Source organism: Triturus cristatus, chromosome 3_1 (assembly GCF_964204655.1).
Source record: "Triturus cristatus chromosome 3_1, aTriCri1.1, whole genome shotgun sequence".
In the NCBI taxonomy this organism is placed as follows: Eukaryota; Metazoa; Chordata; class Amphibia; order Caudata; family Salamandridae; genus Triturus; species Triturus cristatus.
In genome coordinates this window covers 144,355,098-144,373,299 of record NC_140583.1, presented here as the reverse complement: position 1 = coordinate 144,373,299, position 18,202 = coordinate 144,355,098, and the positions used below count along the sequence as shown (strand labels likewise).

At 46.1% G+C, this 18,202-nt stretch overlaps 1 protein-coding gene across 5 annotated transcripts in view; it reads right to left on the bottom strand.

Moving 5' to 3' along the window:
- Positions 1-13,825: 13,825 nt before the first annotated feature.
- The window catches only part of HTATIP2 (HIV-1 Tat interactive protein 2), a 143,886-nt gene continuing 139,509 nt past the window's right edge, over positions 13,826-18,202 (bottom strand). For 3 of the 5 annotated variants that reach the window (XM_085643600.1, XM_085643601.1, XM_085643602.1), the window contains exon 6: positions 13,826-15,965. In XM_085643600.1, the coding sequence (XP_085499726.1) occupies positions 15,740-15,965 (226 nt within the window). In that variant the 3' untranslated portion in view covers positions 13,826-15,739. The remainder of the gene's footprint in view (positions 15,966-18,202) is intronic. The other 2 variants (XR_014978729.1, XR_014978730.1) reach the window with 1 other exon arrangement.

Genomic DNA, 18,202 nt, shown 5'->3' with positions numbered 1-18,202 from the left:
GAGAACAGAGCTGACTCTGTCAGGGGGCCCCCTGAAAGGCTGGGGCCCTGGGCCAGAGCCCACTTTGCCCATGCATTAAAACATCTCTGCGTGCGCCCCTCCCCTTTTAACCCACTTACCCCCTCATCCTGCTGGTTTTTGCTGGCGTTTTGTATGCGTTGGTCGGGTGGGTTAAAATTTGAATACAAAATCCAGTGATGAAACATAAAGTACATTGAGCGCAGCGCGAGCTGAGACAGAAATAACAAAACACAAGCATTGCAAAAGTGCTCGTGCTATATATAAAACTAGCGGGTGGCATAGCAACCAAACGGCGATTCGGGATTGGGGATCCGTGTTCGAGCCTCGGCCTGGGGTCAAAATTCTGTGAATCTGGACAAATCATTTTCTCTCCCCCTGCCCAGCTAAAGTCTACTGATTTAAATTAAACAAACAAAAAAAGACGTCACACGGAGACAAGCTAATTTAAATTAAACAAATGATAACAAGCGGAATGTGCGTGGCTTCACAAGGCCTATAACTTACGAAAATGTATGTAGATCCAACATCACTTAATTTTTCCAGTATGCCCTTCAGTTAGATTCACTTAATCTACTTATACATGGTAGAATGGAAAAATTGGAAGCAATATAACTTTCAGCTACACAGGCAGCGGTGCTCCGGGGTGGCGGACAGGAACATGACGGACATCCCATTGAAGCCGTTGGGGAGCGTACTTGAGCAGGAAGAAGATGGTGAGCTGGAAGGTCCCCTACTGTCCCAGGAAGGAGATCGATTAGTCATAGTCTCTCATTGCGTATTAGTGGGCAGAGGCGGTGGCACGGAGGGGCGCCATCCAGGGAGCAGCTCGCTGTGCTGGGCAGGAGGGTCTTGTTCTTGCTCGGTCACCCGCTCCACTGCCCTGGGACGGTCCCTGTACGCGGCACTCAGCCTACATGACCGTCAGCTGAGGCGGCCTTGGAGGAAGCGGGCAAACGGTCATTGCGCATCACTACACATTACACAGACACACTCCTCATAGCGACAGCCCCCAAGGAGATGCAAATTAGCATCCCGGCACTGGCCATTGGACAGAACTAAGGGATCGAATTTGACCGTGCAGGCATTGGAACCCTTTGCATGAGCACCAGTTACATATCTACACAAGGACAAATTCATGTTTTTTGTAGGCGAAGTAAGATTAAGAGTTTCCCCCGAGAATCACAGGATGTAGGGTCGCGCCCAGACTAGAACTAGGGGGTTCTCCAGCCCGAAGGTCGGCAACGCTGGCCGTTACATCCCATCCTCTCAACACGGTGACCCCACTCATTGCGGAATTGAACAAAAATTACTCAGGTGATTATCTAATCCCTACATAAGGGATCGAGTTGTGGCAAGGGAAAGGTGGAGTCATGAGGGACCGAGTTTGAAAAGAAGGGTCTGACAGTCTTCATTTACATTTATAAAACAAGCACAGCCGCGAAAGTGACATCAAAGTAACTTCATCCACAACAGATGCTGCGCGCTCTGCTCACTCCCGCAAGGAATAGGCTGTGGGAGTGAACATTTGTCTAAAGGTGGGACATGCGACCGGGTTTAGCCATTGGCAGGCTACAAAAACACAATGACACACGCAACTGCCAACCAAATGCGTGGGGGAGGAGTCTGAGCCACACGAGGATAAGCTGTAGGTGTTTGAAGTCCTTACTAGAAGCCTTGCAGAGCAGCGCATGCGCGCTGGCTCAGGCGAGACCTAAAAAGAATAATGGCAATTGTTGCAATAGGGGTCACTTCCTAATAAGTGCAGCCTCTCCTGTATGTATCCAGCCCTCCCCACCAGTGTCTGTCTCACTGTTCACTCATATATTTCCCCCTTGTAAGTATTACTTCGCTACGCTATTTGTCCTCGGCAAACTTATGTTTGTTATTCCCATAACACCTAAAAGCTGTCAAATGACTCATATATACAGACCCTTCTGCCTTTCTGAAGTAGATAATGCTAGACAGATCCTCTGACTCTAATGCAGACAAAAACAATATAGTTGGCAAAATGCCTTTAGCAAACTTGTGTTTGTTATTCCCATAACTCTTAACCCCTTCGCCGCAGCAGGAATTCCGCCGCGGCGCTGGGGGGGGTTTGGGGGCAGCGCGGTGGCACTGTGCTTGTGACGGAACCACTCCGTCACGAGCCACGGGTGAGCTGTGCTCATGACGGAGTGGTTCCGTCACGTCTCCGCCCACTGCGCTAATCGCCCGCACAGGCGGGGAATTAGCGCCGCGTGGGCGGAGCAGCCGCCAACGGCCGCAGCATGACGGAACCACTCCGTCATGAGCACACGGCACCCGTGGCTCATGACGGAGTGGTTCCGTCGTGAGCAGGGAAAGGGTTAAAAGCTGTCAAATGACCCTGTCATATACAGACCCTTCTGCCTTTCTGAAATAATGCAAGAAAAATCCTATGACTCTTATGCAGACAAAAACAATATAGTTTGTTTTTTCTATAACTGTTAAAAGCTGTCAAATGACTCATATATACAGACCCTTCTGCCTTTCTGAAATAGATAATGCTAGACAGATCCTCTAACTCTTATTCAGACAAAAACAACATAGATGGAAAAGTGCTGCAAGTTCAATTAAGATTAAACTGAAAAACATCACACACAGTTTACCTGGCTAGTGATGCTGGTTGTAAAACAATCTGCACAGACTGGGTTATGGACAGACGAAAAAACAGATCACTGGAAAACAGCATAGTCCTGCACAACAATCCATACACATAAAAGACTGCATGTTTGCTAGGATCAAACACATTTTACTTTCATATTAACCAACTTGAACAATTACTAAACTAGCCACTTATATCTCTTAACACCGAAAAACCAAACATGATCAAACAACTAACAGAAATTCAGCCGTCCTACTTCTTCACCTATTAGCAGCCTCCGACACTGCAGACCATTTCATAATGCTGTGTAAAATTGAGACTGAGCTGGAGCGGATGGGCCCACTTTATACCATATTTGCGCCCTCTTTTCAAACCAAAGCCAACTGGTAGACATTGGGTGAAAAGAATCATAAATCACATGTTGTGACAGGTAGAGTACCACAACGTCTACCCGTACCCTCCTTGACCTGAATGAAGTGGATCTACAGCTGGCACTCAATGTAATGTATTATCTTCTCTACTTCCTCGAGCCATATTTTTCACAGGATGAAACAGGCTATCTCTTGCCTGGATATAGCAAAACCGAAGGTCCTGACACTATGTGGGTCAAACAGATCCCACGACAATCCCTATCAAAGGGTTCTACAGTCTTAAAATACCGGGAAGACATGGTTTGGCAGTTCGGTCTGGACTGTTCCCATGAGGCACAGGGTCAAGACTGATTTGCATATAGCTGTGTCTGAACTGGGGTGGCAAAGTGAGCTAAAGAATAATGATGGATTTAACCCAGATCTGTGAACCGGGGTAAGTGTTTGAAAAGTTTCAGCACTCTGTCCATCATCTCATCGTGTTTGCTTTGTTCACCCTCAGTCGGAGTGGTATGTCCAGACGTGGGTCCCTTGCTCACTTTGCCACTGGATTCAAGCTAGCCTGGCTGACGAGGGCTGTTAGTCCGAAACCGGTCCGAGGATGCTTGTTTCCGGTCCAGGGAAGACATGGTTTGGCAGTTCGGTCTGGACTGTACCGATGAGGCACAGGGTCAAGACTGATTTGCATATAGCTGTGTCTGAACTGGGGTGGCAAAGTGAGCTAAAGAATGATGATGGATTAACCCCAGATCTCTGACTCGGGATGAGCGTTTGAAACATTTCAGCACTCCGTCCATCATGTGTCATCTCCTTGTGTTTGTCTTAAAATACCACCATGCACTACACTGAAGTATGGAACAAGGGATCCATGTTTGATTGGGAGAAATATTTAGTTCCATGAGGGCATTGATTTGCAGATCTCCGTACTTCAAAAAATCCTGCCATTACTCAGTACCAGTGGAGTTAATGAGAGCCACGGTGATAGCGCGACTGGGCACCGTCTGTATTGGACTGCTAAAGAGCCTGACATGTGGTAAAACTAACAAAATCAGGCTGCCAGTTCCTGCCCGATTTTAGAAAAGTAGAGCATGTGAAACTGCCTTGAAAGAGCCACATTGACTCCCAGTGTACATGACCCACAGTATGTCTCTGTAAGGCTTGTTTGTGTCAATAACACCGAATGGAGCAATGTACCATGACATTTACAAAAAACTCTGCCATGCTATGCCCCGGACATAAAAAAAAACACCCTCAGCAATCCTCCTCACTGAATGATAGTTCAAAAGGATGAAATTTGAAAGATCACTGGTTGTATAGCAGACAAATTGTGGATCACACTGAACGCAAATTGGAGCGAAGAGCAAACTCTGTGGTTCAGGCATTGCCGGAAAGCTGAACTGTTTCCAGCTGCCTTTCCCCTATCTCATCACAATACGGAAAGTGAGTGAGGAATATGAGTTCTGTCCTTTTTGTGCTTCTAGCAGTCTAACCCCTCATCTCAAAATTTGACTTTGAACACCCATAAAACTCCACATTATCTGAAATGTGACGTGCAGCCCTTTATACTTCAAAACGAGGCACGACCGATGGATGGATATTCGGAACCCACACAGAAGGGGCAACCAGGTACACAAGTACCTCAGTGCCACAGTGATGGCAAAAGGCGTTATCCAAATCCTAACACCATAACGTGTTCGGCATCTAGACTCAGGACTAAAGCTTCACTCAGCGGCACCTTGAGTTCTTGAACCTGAAGTTTCATTTCTGATTCTAAGCCTACACGATTAATCTCATTCAGTGCTGTTGTATGAAAGCCAGGGATGGCTGATAACACTACAGTGGGGCGACTCTTAGATACAAGTGGTACTAAAACGTCTTTATATTGTCATTTGTATGGCACTTTTCATGCAAAGTGTTTCATTGCTGTCATTGTAAAATGCATTTGTGCATTGAGGACGGTACTGGTTTTATTTGTTTGTGATCGATGTGTTGTTTTATCCCTTTAGTGGTTGAGGCTTCCCTCATGACTGTCTGGCCCCCGCGGGTGTGGGTTGCAGTGTAGGGATAGGAGAGGCAAATTACACACAACATTCGGTTTCTCATCTTTTCCCTGTTTTTGAATTCTTTGTTTGTTGCTTGGAGGGGCTTCCATCAAATATTCCCCGTTCTGTTCATTACTTCAGTCAGAAGAAAAAGTAATAAAGGCAGGTTGAAGGGTCAATCCCTGTTCTGATTTCACAATTCCATCCTCTTCAAAATTCTCAGATGGCCTGCCCAATTGTATTTCACTTTTCATATTTGTAGCCAGCTCACACATCTTGTTGGAAGCATCTTTGATTTGTATGCTGTGGTGTTAAACCACGATCACTCCTGGATGTAGTTACGGCCATGATCCTTAAAGGGTCTTCCATCTTTCCCTCTGTGACCATAAACATTGAGTTTACAGCTTTGTCTTCACCATCCTTTATTTCTCATATCTCAGTCTCCATTCTGCCACCTGATCTGATCTGACCCCAACATTCCAAATTGCCTCCTCCTGCTGCGTAGGCACCGCCCATGCGCCACAGAAGGTTCACAGACCTCACCACCCTCTGCTGGAGAGCTCAAGAAGCAAGCTGCCTCCTGGGACTCTGCTGCCACCATCGCACTCCAAGTATTTTACCAATTCAACCGAGACTTCCCATAATGCACAGTCGGCTTCCTCTAGTCCAGACCCTTCCATCTCCCAGCCCTAGGGGGGGTGCGCAATGTGTTTTCCTCCCAGACCAGGGAATCCAGTATGCCTGGGCTATGGGTCACATTTTCAGCAGCCCTGATACAAATCCTTTCAGAAACACCTTTCAGAGGGGGACAGGCTGCTGCTTCAGCAATTTCTACATCGATGAAGTTGATAATATTCAGATTTCGCGGATCTTCAGATCAGAACAGAGGTGATTGGGCGCAGCGCGCTTTTATAGCTAAATGCGACATCAATGCAACAACAATACACTTCTTAAATGGGTAAACCTCCACAGAGCTAGTTTAAACAATTCAGATCTGGTTATGTGAATGTTAAATGTGTTTTTCTGTGTGCATTCATTGTGTGCCTGTGATGATGTCAATGTGATGGTGAGTGGGCGCGATGCTTGGTCAATGGAATGGCGTCTATGTCAAGGTATATTGGGGTCATGGTGCTGATCTGAAAAAGTGCACCAGAGTTCATTGTGAACCTCAAGAAATTTCTTCTGCGTTAACAAAAAAAGGCCAAGATCCTGTATTTTCACGTTGGGCTTAATAAAGGATGGGGGAATCGTGTTGGTCAATTATCATTCGGAATCTCTGACCCCATGAGAGCTACCATCCACTGGAGTACGATTTGAAGAACTATGGAGCAAGTGACAAACTGAACAGGAGACCTGACCATTCCCAGATCCGATCCTCCCACTTGACCAGCAGGAACCTGTTAAGGGGAGAGAACATGGGGATCAAACGTTATATGTTCTTTCGGTTCAGGCAGGCCAGCCAGTCTCCTGGAAGCAGAATGTCTCCCAACAATTGAATGACATTCCAATGTAAATGGCAGGTTGTTGTATCACCATATTAACACCGGTTAAGGGATAGGTGTATTGGCCTCTATGTGTCCAATTCTGCAGCACTGGAGCGAGACCTGGGCCTCAGACTTCCACGTGGCTGTGTTCACAGCAAGGCCGACGTAAGGTCATCATAACAACTGGAATGCCTCTGAGACAAGGATGCGGGCAGATTATGCCAACTTAGGACAAGGCGAAACCTTTGCGCAAGTACTTTGATCATCCAGCCCAGCCGAGCCCTGTAAGGCATGTGTGGGGACTAATGTTTTCGTTCCCTCGGGTATATTCAGGTGCTGAGTAATGAAGGAGACCCGCATTCATCTCTTCCTAATCTCAAGTAATGCCACTCTCTCTTCCCTCGGTGTTCCTTGATTGTTGCTATTCCTTCTTTAAAGAAATACGATGCGGGTGGGCAACCCAACCCATTGCGTTGTGGCATTTTCTAGGACATGTACTAGATAGCGACCATAATGGAACTCCTAGAACCTATATGTGATGAAAAACATTAAGAAAGTTCAACTTATTGCAACAGATCTGCCCAGTGACGTTCCCACCAGAACTTCGTGGCCCTTCTCTAGGGTTTCATATAAGCAAATCCTTGCATCAAACTTTCAGAGCTTAAACCACCTATCCTAGACCACCTCATCTACTTGGGCGGGGATGTAGCGCGGCTCTGTATTCCAAAGAAAGCCAAGATTGTGGATGGTGTCCTTGGAAATAATAGAGTGGCCAGATACTGTCAGTGGTTGGGGCAAATGCAATGGAGGTAGACAGTACAGAGGTTAAAACAAGGATGACCTCGGTTTTATCAGCATTAGAACATGGGCTGCATTTGTCTGGATATTCAGAGATTCTACACAGACTTCTTTCAACTGAGGCAAACTCTTCTATTCTCGAACATGAAACGAAGGAGGGTATTTACTAGGAAATGGCGCAGCGCAGCACGCAATTTTGCACCACAGTGCTGCGTCCTTTCAGAAACCATGGGATGCGCCGTATTTAAAAGTATATGGGGCACCTGTGTTTTACCTTGTGCTGGCGCTAAAAAAAGCTGCCTAGCGCCAACACAGACACCTTTGCGCCATAGTGCTAGGGTGCCAGCATTGCAGGGATGCTTCCCTGTAACGCAGGCACCCTTGCACTATAGTGCAAGGGGGTCTGTGTTGCAGGGAATGATTGTTTATGTGCAGGAAGGGGAACCTTCCAGCATATAAACAATCTTTATAGGTTGTTTGCTCTTTCTGTGTGCTGCAGAATGAAGCACTCATAGAAATAACAATAACAAGTAGAAATAAAAGTATTTATTCTCGTTGCACCAACCTAATGCCTGCTTTTGAATGGCGTTAGTTTTCGGTGCTGTCTCAGATTTACAGATCTTTGTAAATCTGGGGTAGCGTCAAAAAGCAATGGGTGTTGCGGTGGAACGCCCACAGAAACACCCATTACACGTCCCTTTCACACACAAAAACTGATTAAAAGGATACCATAGTTACTAACCAGCGTTAAGCCATGCAAGTGGATTAGCGCCGCTTTGTAAATATGGTTCCGGAACGTCAGAAAAAGTGATGTTCCGGTGGCGCAATCCCCTTGTAAATATGCCTCTAAATTTGGGTATCATCGATACACAAATTAAAGCCCAGTCCTTTAGCCCAAATGAATTCAAGCAAAGTGTGGCTATACATATTGAGGGGAAGATCATTTTGAAGCTGGTCTTTTCGACTCATCTCTAGTGCAATCATGCAAGCAACAGAGATGAAAATTCAACAGATGAGGTTGGAATTGCTTAGCTCTGCCATCTAAAGGAGAGTCCAACCAATGGGTGGCATGGTCGGGCACACCACTGAAATCAAGTGTGTCAAAAGCAAATCATAATCCAATGTATGAAAGACAGTTGAAGGTCTAGCATTACCAATACAAAGGACTCCTCAAATCTACCCACATCCTCCATGTCCTCGTTCCACATATTCATTTACAACAGAAGCCAGAACGTTGGGAAGCGAAGATCTGGAACTCTTCTAGATTGTATTGTAATCGACTTCACTGATGGGGGAAATATTTATCTAAAGAGCCACCAGCACGTTCTGTTGCAAGCGCCTAGATAAAGGTCAGTCTACCTCTGAATCACTACGGTGAGTGTGAATGTGTTGGAGCCTTTTTGCACAGTACCTTGCCTTTCAGTTCAAAAGGGCATGTGTACTTCCTCACGGATGCACCTTTTCCAGACATCAAAATGAGATTTTAATAGCAAACTTGCAATGGTGGCTAATTCATTGAAACCATCTCTCCTTCTACCACTAATCCACATTTTGCATTTATTAATCATGACAGTAGTTTCACATTAGTTAGCCAACTAAAATCAATGTCCTAGCAAGGATCCATGTGAGCTGTGGCTTTAAATACACAAGTGGATATTAATTAAAGAAAATAGTGTGAATGACAGGTACATTTTGCACCTTATCGTTATGTGGAGACCTTTTGAAGGACATGTAAAATCCACCATATCAACATTAGGCACCAAGATATGTATAAAGACAGTATCACTTGTTTGGGCCTCACCTGTGACAGCGCATGTGCTCTCACCTGCGAGAGATATTATTTACTAGGAGGGGCTTGGAGTCTCTCCATTGCTTATCATTAGTGGGCTTCATTGTCACTCTCATTTGCTGCCTCCTAATTGGGCAGTGTGTGCCAGCCTCACTTCCACTGCTTTTGTCTGGAGTATGGACCAAGTGATGATTGCTTCATCTTGATTAGGGTCCTTCCGCTGCTGGGGCTGTGACAGAGGTACTATATTTTTCTTTTTTATCTTCCCCTGTCATCCTTGTTGCTACTTCCCTCCCTTCCCCGCCTCGTCTGTGTTGCTTCTTCCCTCTCACCCCCACCTGCTATTATCCATGTTCCTTCTTCCTTCCCTCCCACCCTCCCTCTCCCGCTATGTGTTTTGCTTCTGCTCTCCTATCCTCCCGTTGTCTGTGTTGCCTCCCCACCTCATAAGAATAAAAAAAAATCACTGACGCGGCCTGTACTGGCTGCCTCACAGCACTTTTTTTCAGAGTCCCATGTCAAAGTGTGTGCGTTTTTTTTTTTACTTTTACCCATGCTGCTCTACAATATGGCTACAAGACACTAGCTAAGAGAAATAGTGCTATCCGAACTGCAGGGACAGGTTCCCACTGGCCAGTAATACAAGTAACTCTACACCGCCTCTGTTGTGTTTTCCATAATTCTGATTATGACATGAAAATGTTTTGGCTGGTTAAAAAAAGAGCCTGTGGTGGCATAGGTCCAGGGGCGTAACGAAACTGGAGGGGGCCCCCCTGCACAGTACAGGGAGGGCCCCCCTCCGGACTTCTTCAGGAGCTATCAGGCCAGGGTAAAGTGTTGAGGGGGCCCCCTGAGCTCGGCCCCCCCCCCACCGCACCGCGGGGGCCTATGTTACGCCCCTGCATAGGTTACTTTCAGGATCATTCACCCTTTAAGCTCTCACGAAAAGGCCTTTTATAATATAAGAACCCCATGGCCTCAGTGGTGTCATCTTCCTTTCCCATTCATTGCAGCACCTCATCATTAAAGAGGCTGCGGATTGCACCTTCTGTTTGAATCCAGATGTTCTAAGCAAAGCATGCCTGCAACAGGTGGTAGTGGTGCAGAGCTACCTACTGGCTGTATCTGCTGCATCTCGTGCCAACATAAGACAGGCTTTAGTGATTGATTTTGTCCTCCTGCAGCACATGGTTGTCCTATTTTTGAACCCGCCTGGTAGGTGTTGCGTGAGCTCTTCCATCTTGTCCTACTATTGAAGGGTGTGCTGGTTGAGCAGGGCGTTTGCGTGAGTATTCAACACTATGTTGCTGACGACCTTTCCATCTTCTTTCTACCGATGTCCACCCTCTTGCTTTCATTGTCTGGACGGGGCCGAGTGGATAAGGGGTTATTTGTCCATTTTGCAGGCTATTGTCAGCTGGTACGTTACCCCTGAGGTAGGCAGAGTATTTGGTGGATAAACATTATTTTCTGCCCCTGGTGTTATGACCTTAGCCACAGTGGGCTCGATTAACTCCTTTCTCTCCGGATCTAGACCACTGGGTAGCATGGGGAGGAACTGTTATTTTTTTTTTTAATCTGGTAGCAATGTCTCTAAGAGGAACATGCTTCCGTTTGGTCCTCTCACAGCTGTACCCCATATGTGTTAGCCGCCGTTTTAGGAATCGCATTGCATGTGGTAATATCTGGTGGTGAGGGTCTAAACAGGTAGAAGCCTTCTTCTTTACGTGGCGAGTGCATAAATGTCTTGCCAGCCTTTGAAGGATTCTGCTGTATACGAGGATTCTTGCTGCTGAAGCGGGTGTTCCTCCTCTTTGACGTTGGAGATCACCAGCTCGTCCTGAGGCTCTGGTGTCATTGGAGGTTCAAGTTCCTCCACCCCTTGCTCCCTATGCAGTTCTGGTTGCTGCTTGAGGGGTATTCTGTAGCTCTGTAGTGATTCATCAAGCTTTTTTCCCTCCGGATCACGGCTTCCAGCTCAGCCTCGAGGTGCCTCTTCTTTCTCTCTACCTTAACATATCTCTATTTGGTGCAGAGTTTTTTACTCCCCAGTCCTCTTTTTTGTCATTGATGTTGAAACTATTTTCAGCGTTGTTGTCGAACCACCCTTCGACATCTGTGTCTTCAGGATCTGTGGTGAGCCTCTCTTTGGCATTGATGCTGAGCCAGTTGTCTGGTTCGACGTCAAGCCATTCTTCCCAAAGAGCTCTTGTCTCTCCCATGTCTTTGAACCACTTTCTCGAGATCGAAGCTGGTTTCGAGAGTTTATCTTCAGCGTTGTTCTTGGACCTCTGTAGCTCTTTTGACCTTGTTTTTTGCTCCGCATCAAAATGTTTGACACTGCTGCCGGTTTTTCATGTTTCGAATAAGATGCGCTCGGCCTGAACATGGAACGTTCCGGTGGAATTACATTGTGTTGGGAGTCTCCAACTCGTGGTGTGCTCTTTCTTGTTGGACCTCGGTAACTTCCTTGAGTTCCTGTTCTTCTCCTTGTGCCTTCTCTGTGTCCTAAAGTATGTCCTCTTGTTCACTGTGTCCAGGTCTCTTAGGGAGTCCTGTTTTTCCTTAAGGGCAGCCATTGTCTTATAATCCTACCTCCATTTCTGCTTTGCCCAGGTCGTGTTTAGCAAGAACTTGACGCACACTGTGGCAGAGATTGCACACTTCGTGCTTGTCCTTTTGCACGTACTTGTGGTGCCACTTCTAGCAAAATCCAGAGATGGTTTGCTCTATTCCCTTTTTTCATTCTCAGATCCACGTGGTCTTGATGAACAAGTCTCTCACCTTCTGTGTGTTTTTTCGATAATCCTCTGTGTTTTCTCCTATCCAGTGATTAACATTGTGATTACTGTTCTTCTTGATGAATTTTTCGGTCTTTGACAAAAACGAATTTTGCAGTGCAGTGTCTCTTCCCTTTGACCCTGGAGCTTTCTTCTTCCCCTTGCTTCCGGACCCCGCAACAGAAAAAAGAATCTGAAGATTGTGACATCTGACGTCACACAATGAGGGACATAGCACCAAACTGTCGCAGGATTGACACCCACACGCAGAAGAGAAGAGGGACCACAGAGAACGATTCTGGACCCAGCCACTAGAGGGTGGAATGCTGCACAGCATGTGAATCCAGCAAACATTCATGCTGCAAAACACTTTGTTTCCTTCTACATTTTAGATTTCATTCGTTTCATATGTTTTTGTTGCAGTCACAGTTCTATAATCCATTCTAAAAGGGTTGTCATCGCCCTCTCCATCACAGCTTAACATCTACTAAAACTGTCAAATGTAGTGTTAGAGAATCAATCACCATTGCCTATCAGCGTCTGCTCTATTCTGGCTACTGTCTTCAGAATGGCAGTTCAAATATGTACTGAGATTTCCTATTTACAGATGAACCTGTTTTTCTGTTTTATAACTGGAGTCAAGAAAAAGGCCCCACGTCCTGCTGCCTTCTTGTGCTCCTTGACAGACGCAAAACTGCAGTGATGTGTTTGAGGTGCATAGACCTGGGCACACTCCATCTTCGCAGAGCAACTGCCCTCACCTGTCTTGGAATTAGGCCTCACTACCACTCTTGGGGCACTGTTCTTGGCCTTAGGCCTCACGTTCTATCTTGAGGGAAATACTCTTGATGTTGCCCTCAGTGCTTATTTGTAAAAGAATTAGTACCGGTGCCGAAGCACAGGTCAGTAGCCCAAGACTGGCACTATTAAATGTCAGCGCGCCGAATACCAAGGCTGGTAGTCTGGAATTCACTTCAAGCCTCTTTAATCGACTATTAGACACGTCTGATAGGTTCCTGCTTTATCCCGTTGTGACAGTTTTGCGTCTTTTTTCTTTGTTTCCTGTTTGTTTGTTTTCCCCTCTCTTGCTCTTGGAAATGTCCCATGAGGTAAATAAAATTACGGTCAGGGCACAAGTCCTATAAAAAGAAGTGGGGGGGACTGACAATATGCAAAAAACCTCATGACGTCTCGTGCTGAACGTGTCCCGGTGTCTGAAAATTACACTGGGACACGTTCAGCATATTTCTGTGGAGCCCAGATTTGTTGGCAGGGGGGACGGCGGCCACCCTGTGAAAAGAGTGGGGGGGACGCCGTGTACCCCGACTAGAGTCCTGGTTACGGTCCCAAAAATGAGTGTCGGTGGCCCACACTAGCTAAAATTAAGCAGTGGTTGCCTTTAGGTCTCACCAGTCGTCTTGGCTTTTCCTTGTTGAAAGAAAGTGAAAGTACACAGCTGCAACACTCATAACGAACTGCACTGGGTCACACTCAATTCACAAAGCTTATTCTGTGAGTAGTTGTGTGCTGACTAATAGGAAATAAAGCTTTGTGGATGGGGTCTTAAAAATCTGACTTATTTTCCCACGGTGCCCTGTTTTTTCTGCAATAGGTGTTCAATATTTCTAAAAGAGAGGCATTTTACAAGTTACTCACTTAGACTAATTTAACCATTTATAATCTCTGCCTGACTCCTGAAATGTTCCTTGCGAAATAAAGAAGCATGTTGTAGATCACATGCAGCAGCCCCTACAAATGTAAATGGTTAAGAACATAGAGGCATGTTTTATGACTAAACCACTGCATCAGTGGGCTATGTCCACAACTCCTTCCAAAGGGTCCCTCAAGTAGTAAGACAAAACAGTATCAGAGGACTCGGTATATGCAACCATAACATCTAATTGAAAATCAGGCAGCACGTGGACAGAATAAGTTTATTGTTTCACAAAATTCCTGGCTCACAGTATAGACAATCCTTTTTTAGTGGTCCTTTTTTGCTCAGACAGTCCCCATAAACAAAGTGATAACAAACAAGTGAATGCATGAAAAAGGAAATAGAGTTCAAACTCCGACATCACGTGGCCATAACTTCTTAACAGTTTTAAGACAGATTAAAATACGGTTCCCCATCACAAAGATAAAAAGCGAGTCACCCTTCCTTTAGCTTTTGCCTTGTCAGGTTATGTTGCATGGGTTTTGTATAAAGTGACACTACCCAGTTGCTTCGCTATATCTTGGTGCTGCGGGTTATCTCAGCCTGTGCTTTCCACGAACCATGTGCAAGTGATTGTGCGACATGTGTGTGTGGATAGCGGAGTGATTGTTGGTGTCCTCTGGTCGCTAAGGATGGGTAACGGTGATGTGGCCCTGCTCTTGGCGATATCATTTAACAGGCACTACTTCAGAGCAGGGCCCATGGCACAGTACTAGTTAGTGCATTTTACCTCCGTTAAGAGGTAAGGCGTAGACTCTCCCTTCTGCAGCCTTCAAGAGACATTTCATGGTACAGCAAATGGGTTGGGGACGTGGACCTGCTTTTATCAGAGAGGCACCTGGTGGTTTTGACATTTTAAGTAGAATATTTGAAATGTGTAAGCTGACTAGGAGGCTTCCCCACACTACTGTACCCACGGTTTTGGCGGTGAATGTACACACACCTTCCAGTGCGTTTGCTAAAACCTCAGGTAAGTTGCTCAACTTCTGAAACATTCATATTTTTGATTTACTATTGCCCTAAATGTAAGCGTTCCGCAAGTGTGTTACGTACACTGATGGTATGTCACTCTGCTTAAAGGACCATCAACAAAGCTTTAAATAAATGCAGAAACGTGTCAATGCAGTAACTACTGGCCTGTACTTCAAGAGTCTTTGAGAAGAACGGATCTGGTACAAGGATATGAGGCATCTCGCTGGGATTTCTATTTATTGTCCCTTATTTTCCATCTCTTTGGTCCTTCACAGATATACATTCTAACCGTAACCCAAATAAAGACCGCTAATAAGTCCCTTTGTATTGCACCTTTCGTCCTTCCCTGTAGCCCATCCCCTGATCTATGAAGCCCTTCAGCAGACAGACCCGCAAACTGGGCAGAGAGCGGAATCTCTTAAAGCTCTTCAGCCCATGTCCACTGGACCTCAGCTGCCAACAGCAGGCCATTGGCCCAGTGGCTGCAAACCTCCTGCCAGGCTGGGAGTAAACAACCAGAGCTCATGGCCCCACACCGCCCTCCGGCCATGGAGGACCCCACTGCCAACAGCCTTGGTTGTAGCTACTCAGCACTCCTTGGCTCTCAGAAAGGAACAGTTGCATAGGATTAACACAGGCAGCTAGCTGGTGTTTAAGGGGCTAGCGTAGTTTTCATGCACATACACACCTTGTGATCTTGGACACTTTACCTCACCAGGCATCGTTTAAGCACCCATATGATAAGGCACATTTGCCCTGTACAGAGTCGCACAATTCACTTAATCAGTCTGCCTTAAAGGTTCAGTGGCCTGCAGAAGCGCGAAGTACCGCCCCCAAAACGTAAACAAATGGCATACTCCAGCGCCTGATAAACATATTCTGTAAACACAGGGGCAAGTTATTACTCTCTGCAGGCTCTTAACATCTCTTTGTTAGTCCTTTGTCTCGAGAGCACAGCATTTTCAAGCCTCAACAAACAGACTTCTCTTCTAGGGCATCATTGAATTTAAAACAGTATACATTTCGATAAAGACAAGAACCAATCTCGAATGATATAAATGAAAGCAGCTTATATCAAATTCAAAGATAGATTAAGCTAAAAGTTACACGATACATTTAAAACCATGCTAAATCACTAGGCGCATTCTTTAGCTTTTCTTCTTCTCTACCAGTTTTCCAATCCTGTGAATGGCCTTGTTGTCCAGGAGCTCCATCTTCTGGTCACTCGGCGTTACTGCAGTGTTCACCATGGCTCGAGCTACTGCAGTCACGGGCACCGACAAGGCGGTCGGGAAGAGGTAAGATATGGGCGACAAGAATTTCCTAGCGATCCATTCTGCAGGGCGGGATTCTTGCCTGTCGACCATGAGGACCCTGAACAGTAAGACAACAACTGTGAGCGAATTGTTCACTGTACCAGCAGCAGCAGCGCACTGGTTTATGCTTACAGAGCCCAATCTTTCATAATAGTGACATTTTTTATATAAAACTTACCACAGTTGTCATTTCGAAGCGGTAAGAACAACAAGATTTACTGTTACTCAATTTATCGACGTTCGAAGGATGGGAAACAAGGGCTGCGCCTTCACGGTAAGCGGGTTACACAAGATATAGGTAGTAAGTGCTTGTCCTAACTGGGCCATTTTTTCGCCAGTGCTAAAAATGGAAAAAGCGCGCTCGAGAAAATCACCACAGAACGGGTCGATGAGATACTGAAAGGGAGGGTACAGGGTGAAGGTCGAATATGTAATGTAAAAGGGCCTGCCTAGATGGCCAACCTAGATGACATGTATTTGAGGAATTCTGTACATCACCACTATATTTAGTGTCATGCTTTAACCAGGGGACCATACTGTTAATGTTTTAACATCAATGCTTCTCAGCAGAGCTGCTGGTCTAGTAAGGGACGGCTTCAACACGTCTCAGCAGGGCTACAGCTCTAGTAAGGAGCGGTTCTAGCACTTCTCCGCAGGGTTGCTTTTCTAGTAAGAGGTGGTTTGAAGGCTTCTAAGCTGAGCTGCTTTTCTAGTAAGGGGTGGTTTCAATGCTTCTCAACACTGCTGCTACTCTAGCAAAGGGCAGTTCTAGCATTTCTCAGTAGGGCTGCTGCTCTAGCAAAGGGCCGTTCTAGCATTTCTCAGTAGGGCTGCTGCTCTACCAAAGGGTAGTTCTTGCATTTCTCAGTAGGGCTGCTGCTCTAGTAAAGGGCAGTTCTAGTATTTCTCAGAGGGCTGCTGCTCTAGTAAAGGGCAGTTCTAGCATTTCTCAGTAGGGCTGCTGCTCTAGCAAATGGCCGTTCTAGCATTTCTCAGTAGGGCTGCTGCTCTAGTAAAGGGCAGTTCTAGCATTTCTCAGTAGGGCTGCTGCTCTACCAAAGGGTAGTTCTTGCATTTCTCAGTAGGGCTGCTGCTCTAGTAAAGGGCAGTTCTAGTATTTCTCAGGAGGGCTGCTGCTCTAGTAAAGGGCAGTTCTAGAACTTCTCAGCAGAGCTGCTGCTCTAGTAAGGGACGGCTTCAACATGTCTCAGCAGGGCTACGGCTCTAGTAAGGAGCGGTTCTAGAACTTCTCAGCAGGGCTGCTTTTCTAGTAAGAGGTGGTTTGAAGGCTTCTAAGCTGAGCTGCTTTTCTAGTAAGGGGTGGTTTCAATGCTTCTCAACACTGCTGCTGCTCTAGCATTTCTCAGTAGGGCTGCTGCTCTAGTAAAGGGCAGTTCTAGCATTTCTCAGTAGGGCTGCTGCTCTACCAAAGGGTAGTTCTTGCATTTCTCAGTAGGGCTGCTGCTCTAGTAAAGGGCAGTTCTAGTATTTCTCAGGAGGGCTGCTGCTCTAGTAAAGGGCAGTTCCAGCACTTCTCAGCAGGGATGCTGCTCTAGTAAAGGGCAGTTCTAGTATTTCTCAGGAGGGCTGCTGCTCTAGTAAAGGGCAGTTCTAGTATTTCTCAGCAGGGCTGCTGCTCTAGTAAAGGGCAGTTCTAGCATTTCTCAGCAGGGCTGCTGTTCTAGTAAGAGGTTGTTTCTATGCTTCTCAGCAGGGCTGCTGTTGTAGTAAGGGGCTGTTTCAACACGTCTCAGTGGGGCTGGTGTTTTAGTAAGGGGTGGTTTCAATGCTTCTCAACACATCCGCTGCTCAACCAAAGGGTAGTCATTGCATTTCTCAGTAGGGCTGCTACTCTACCAAAGGGCAGTTCTAGTATTTCTCAGGAGGGCTGCTGCTCTAGTAAAGGGCAGTTCTAGCATTTCTCAGCAGGGTTGCTGCTCTACTAGGGATATATTAACATTTCACAACAGGCTGCTTCTCTAGTAAGGGGCTGTATTAAAGCTCCTCAGCAGGGCTGCTGTTCTAGTAAGGGGCAGTGTTAACACTTTTCAGCAGGGCTGCTTGTGAAGTCGGAGACCTCTTTTAATTTAAGAGAACTATTTGTTGAAACACCTATTGCCGCTAAACATGGCACATCTCAAGGCCCTACTCGCCAGCAACTGCTCCAGAGTTTCTAGTAAGAATTCTGGAGCCAAAGAAGCAATGCAGAGCGAGGTTTCAGTGCTTCTCAGGAGGTCTGATGTTCTAGAAAGGGGTGGTTTCTATGCTTCTCAGCAGGGCTACTGTTCTAGTAAG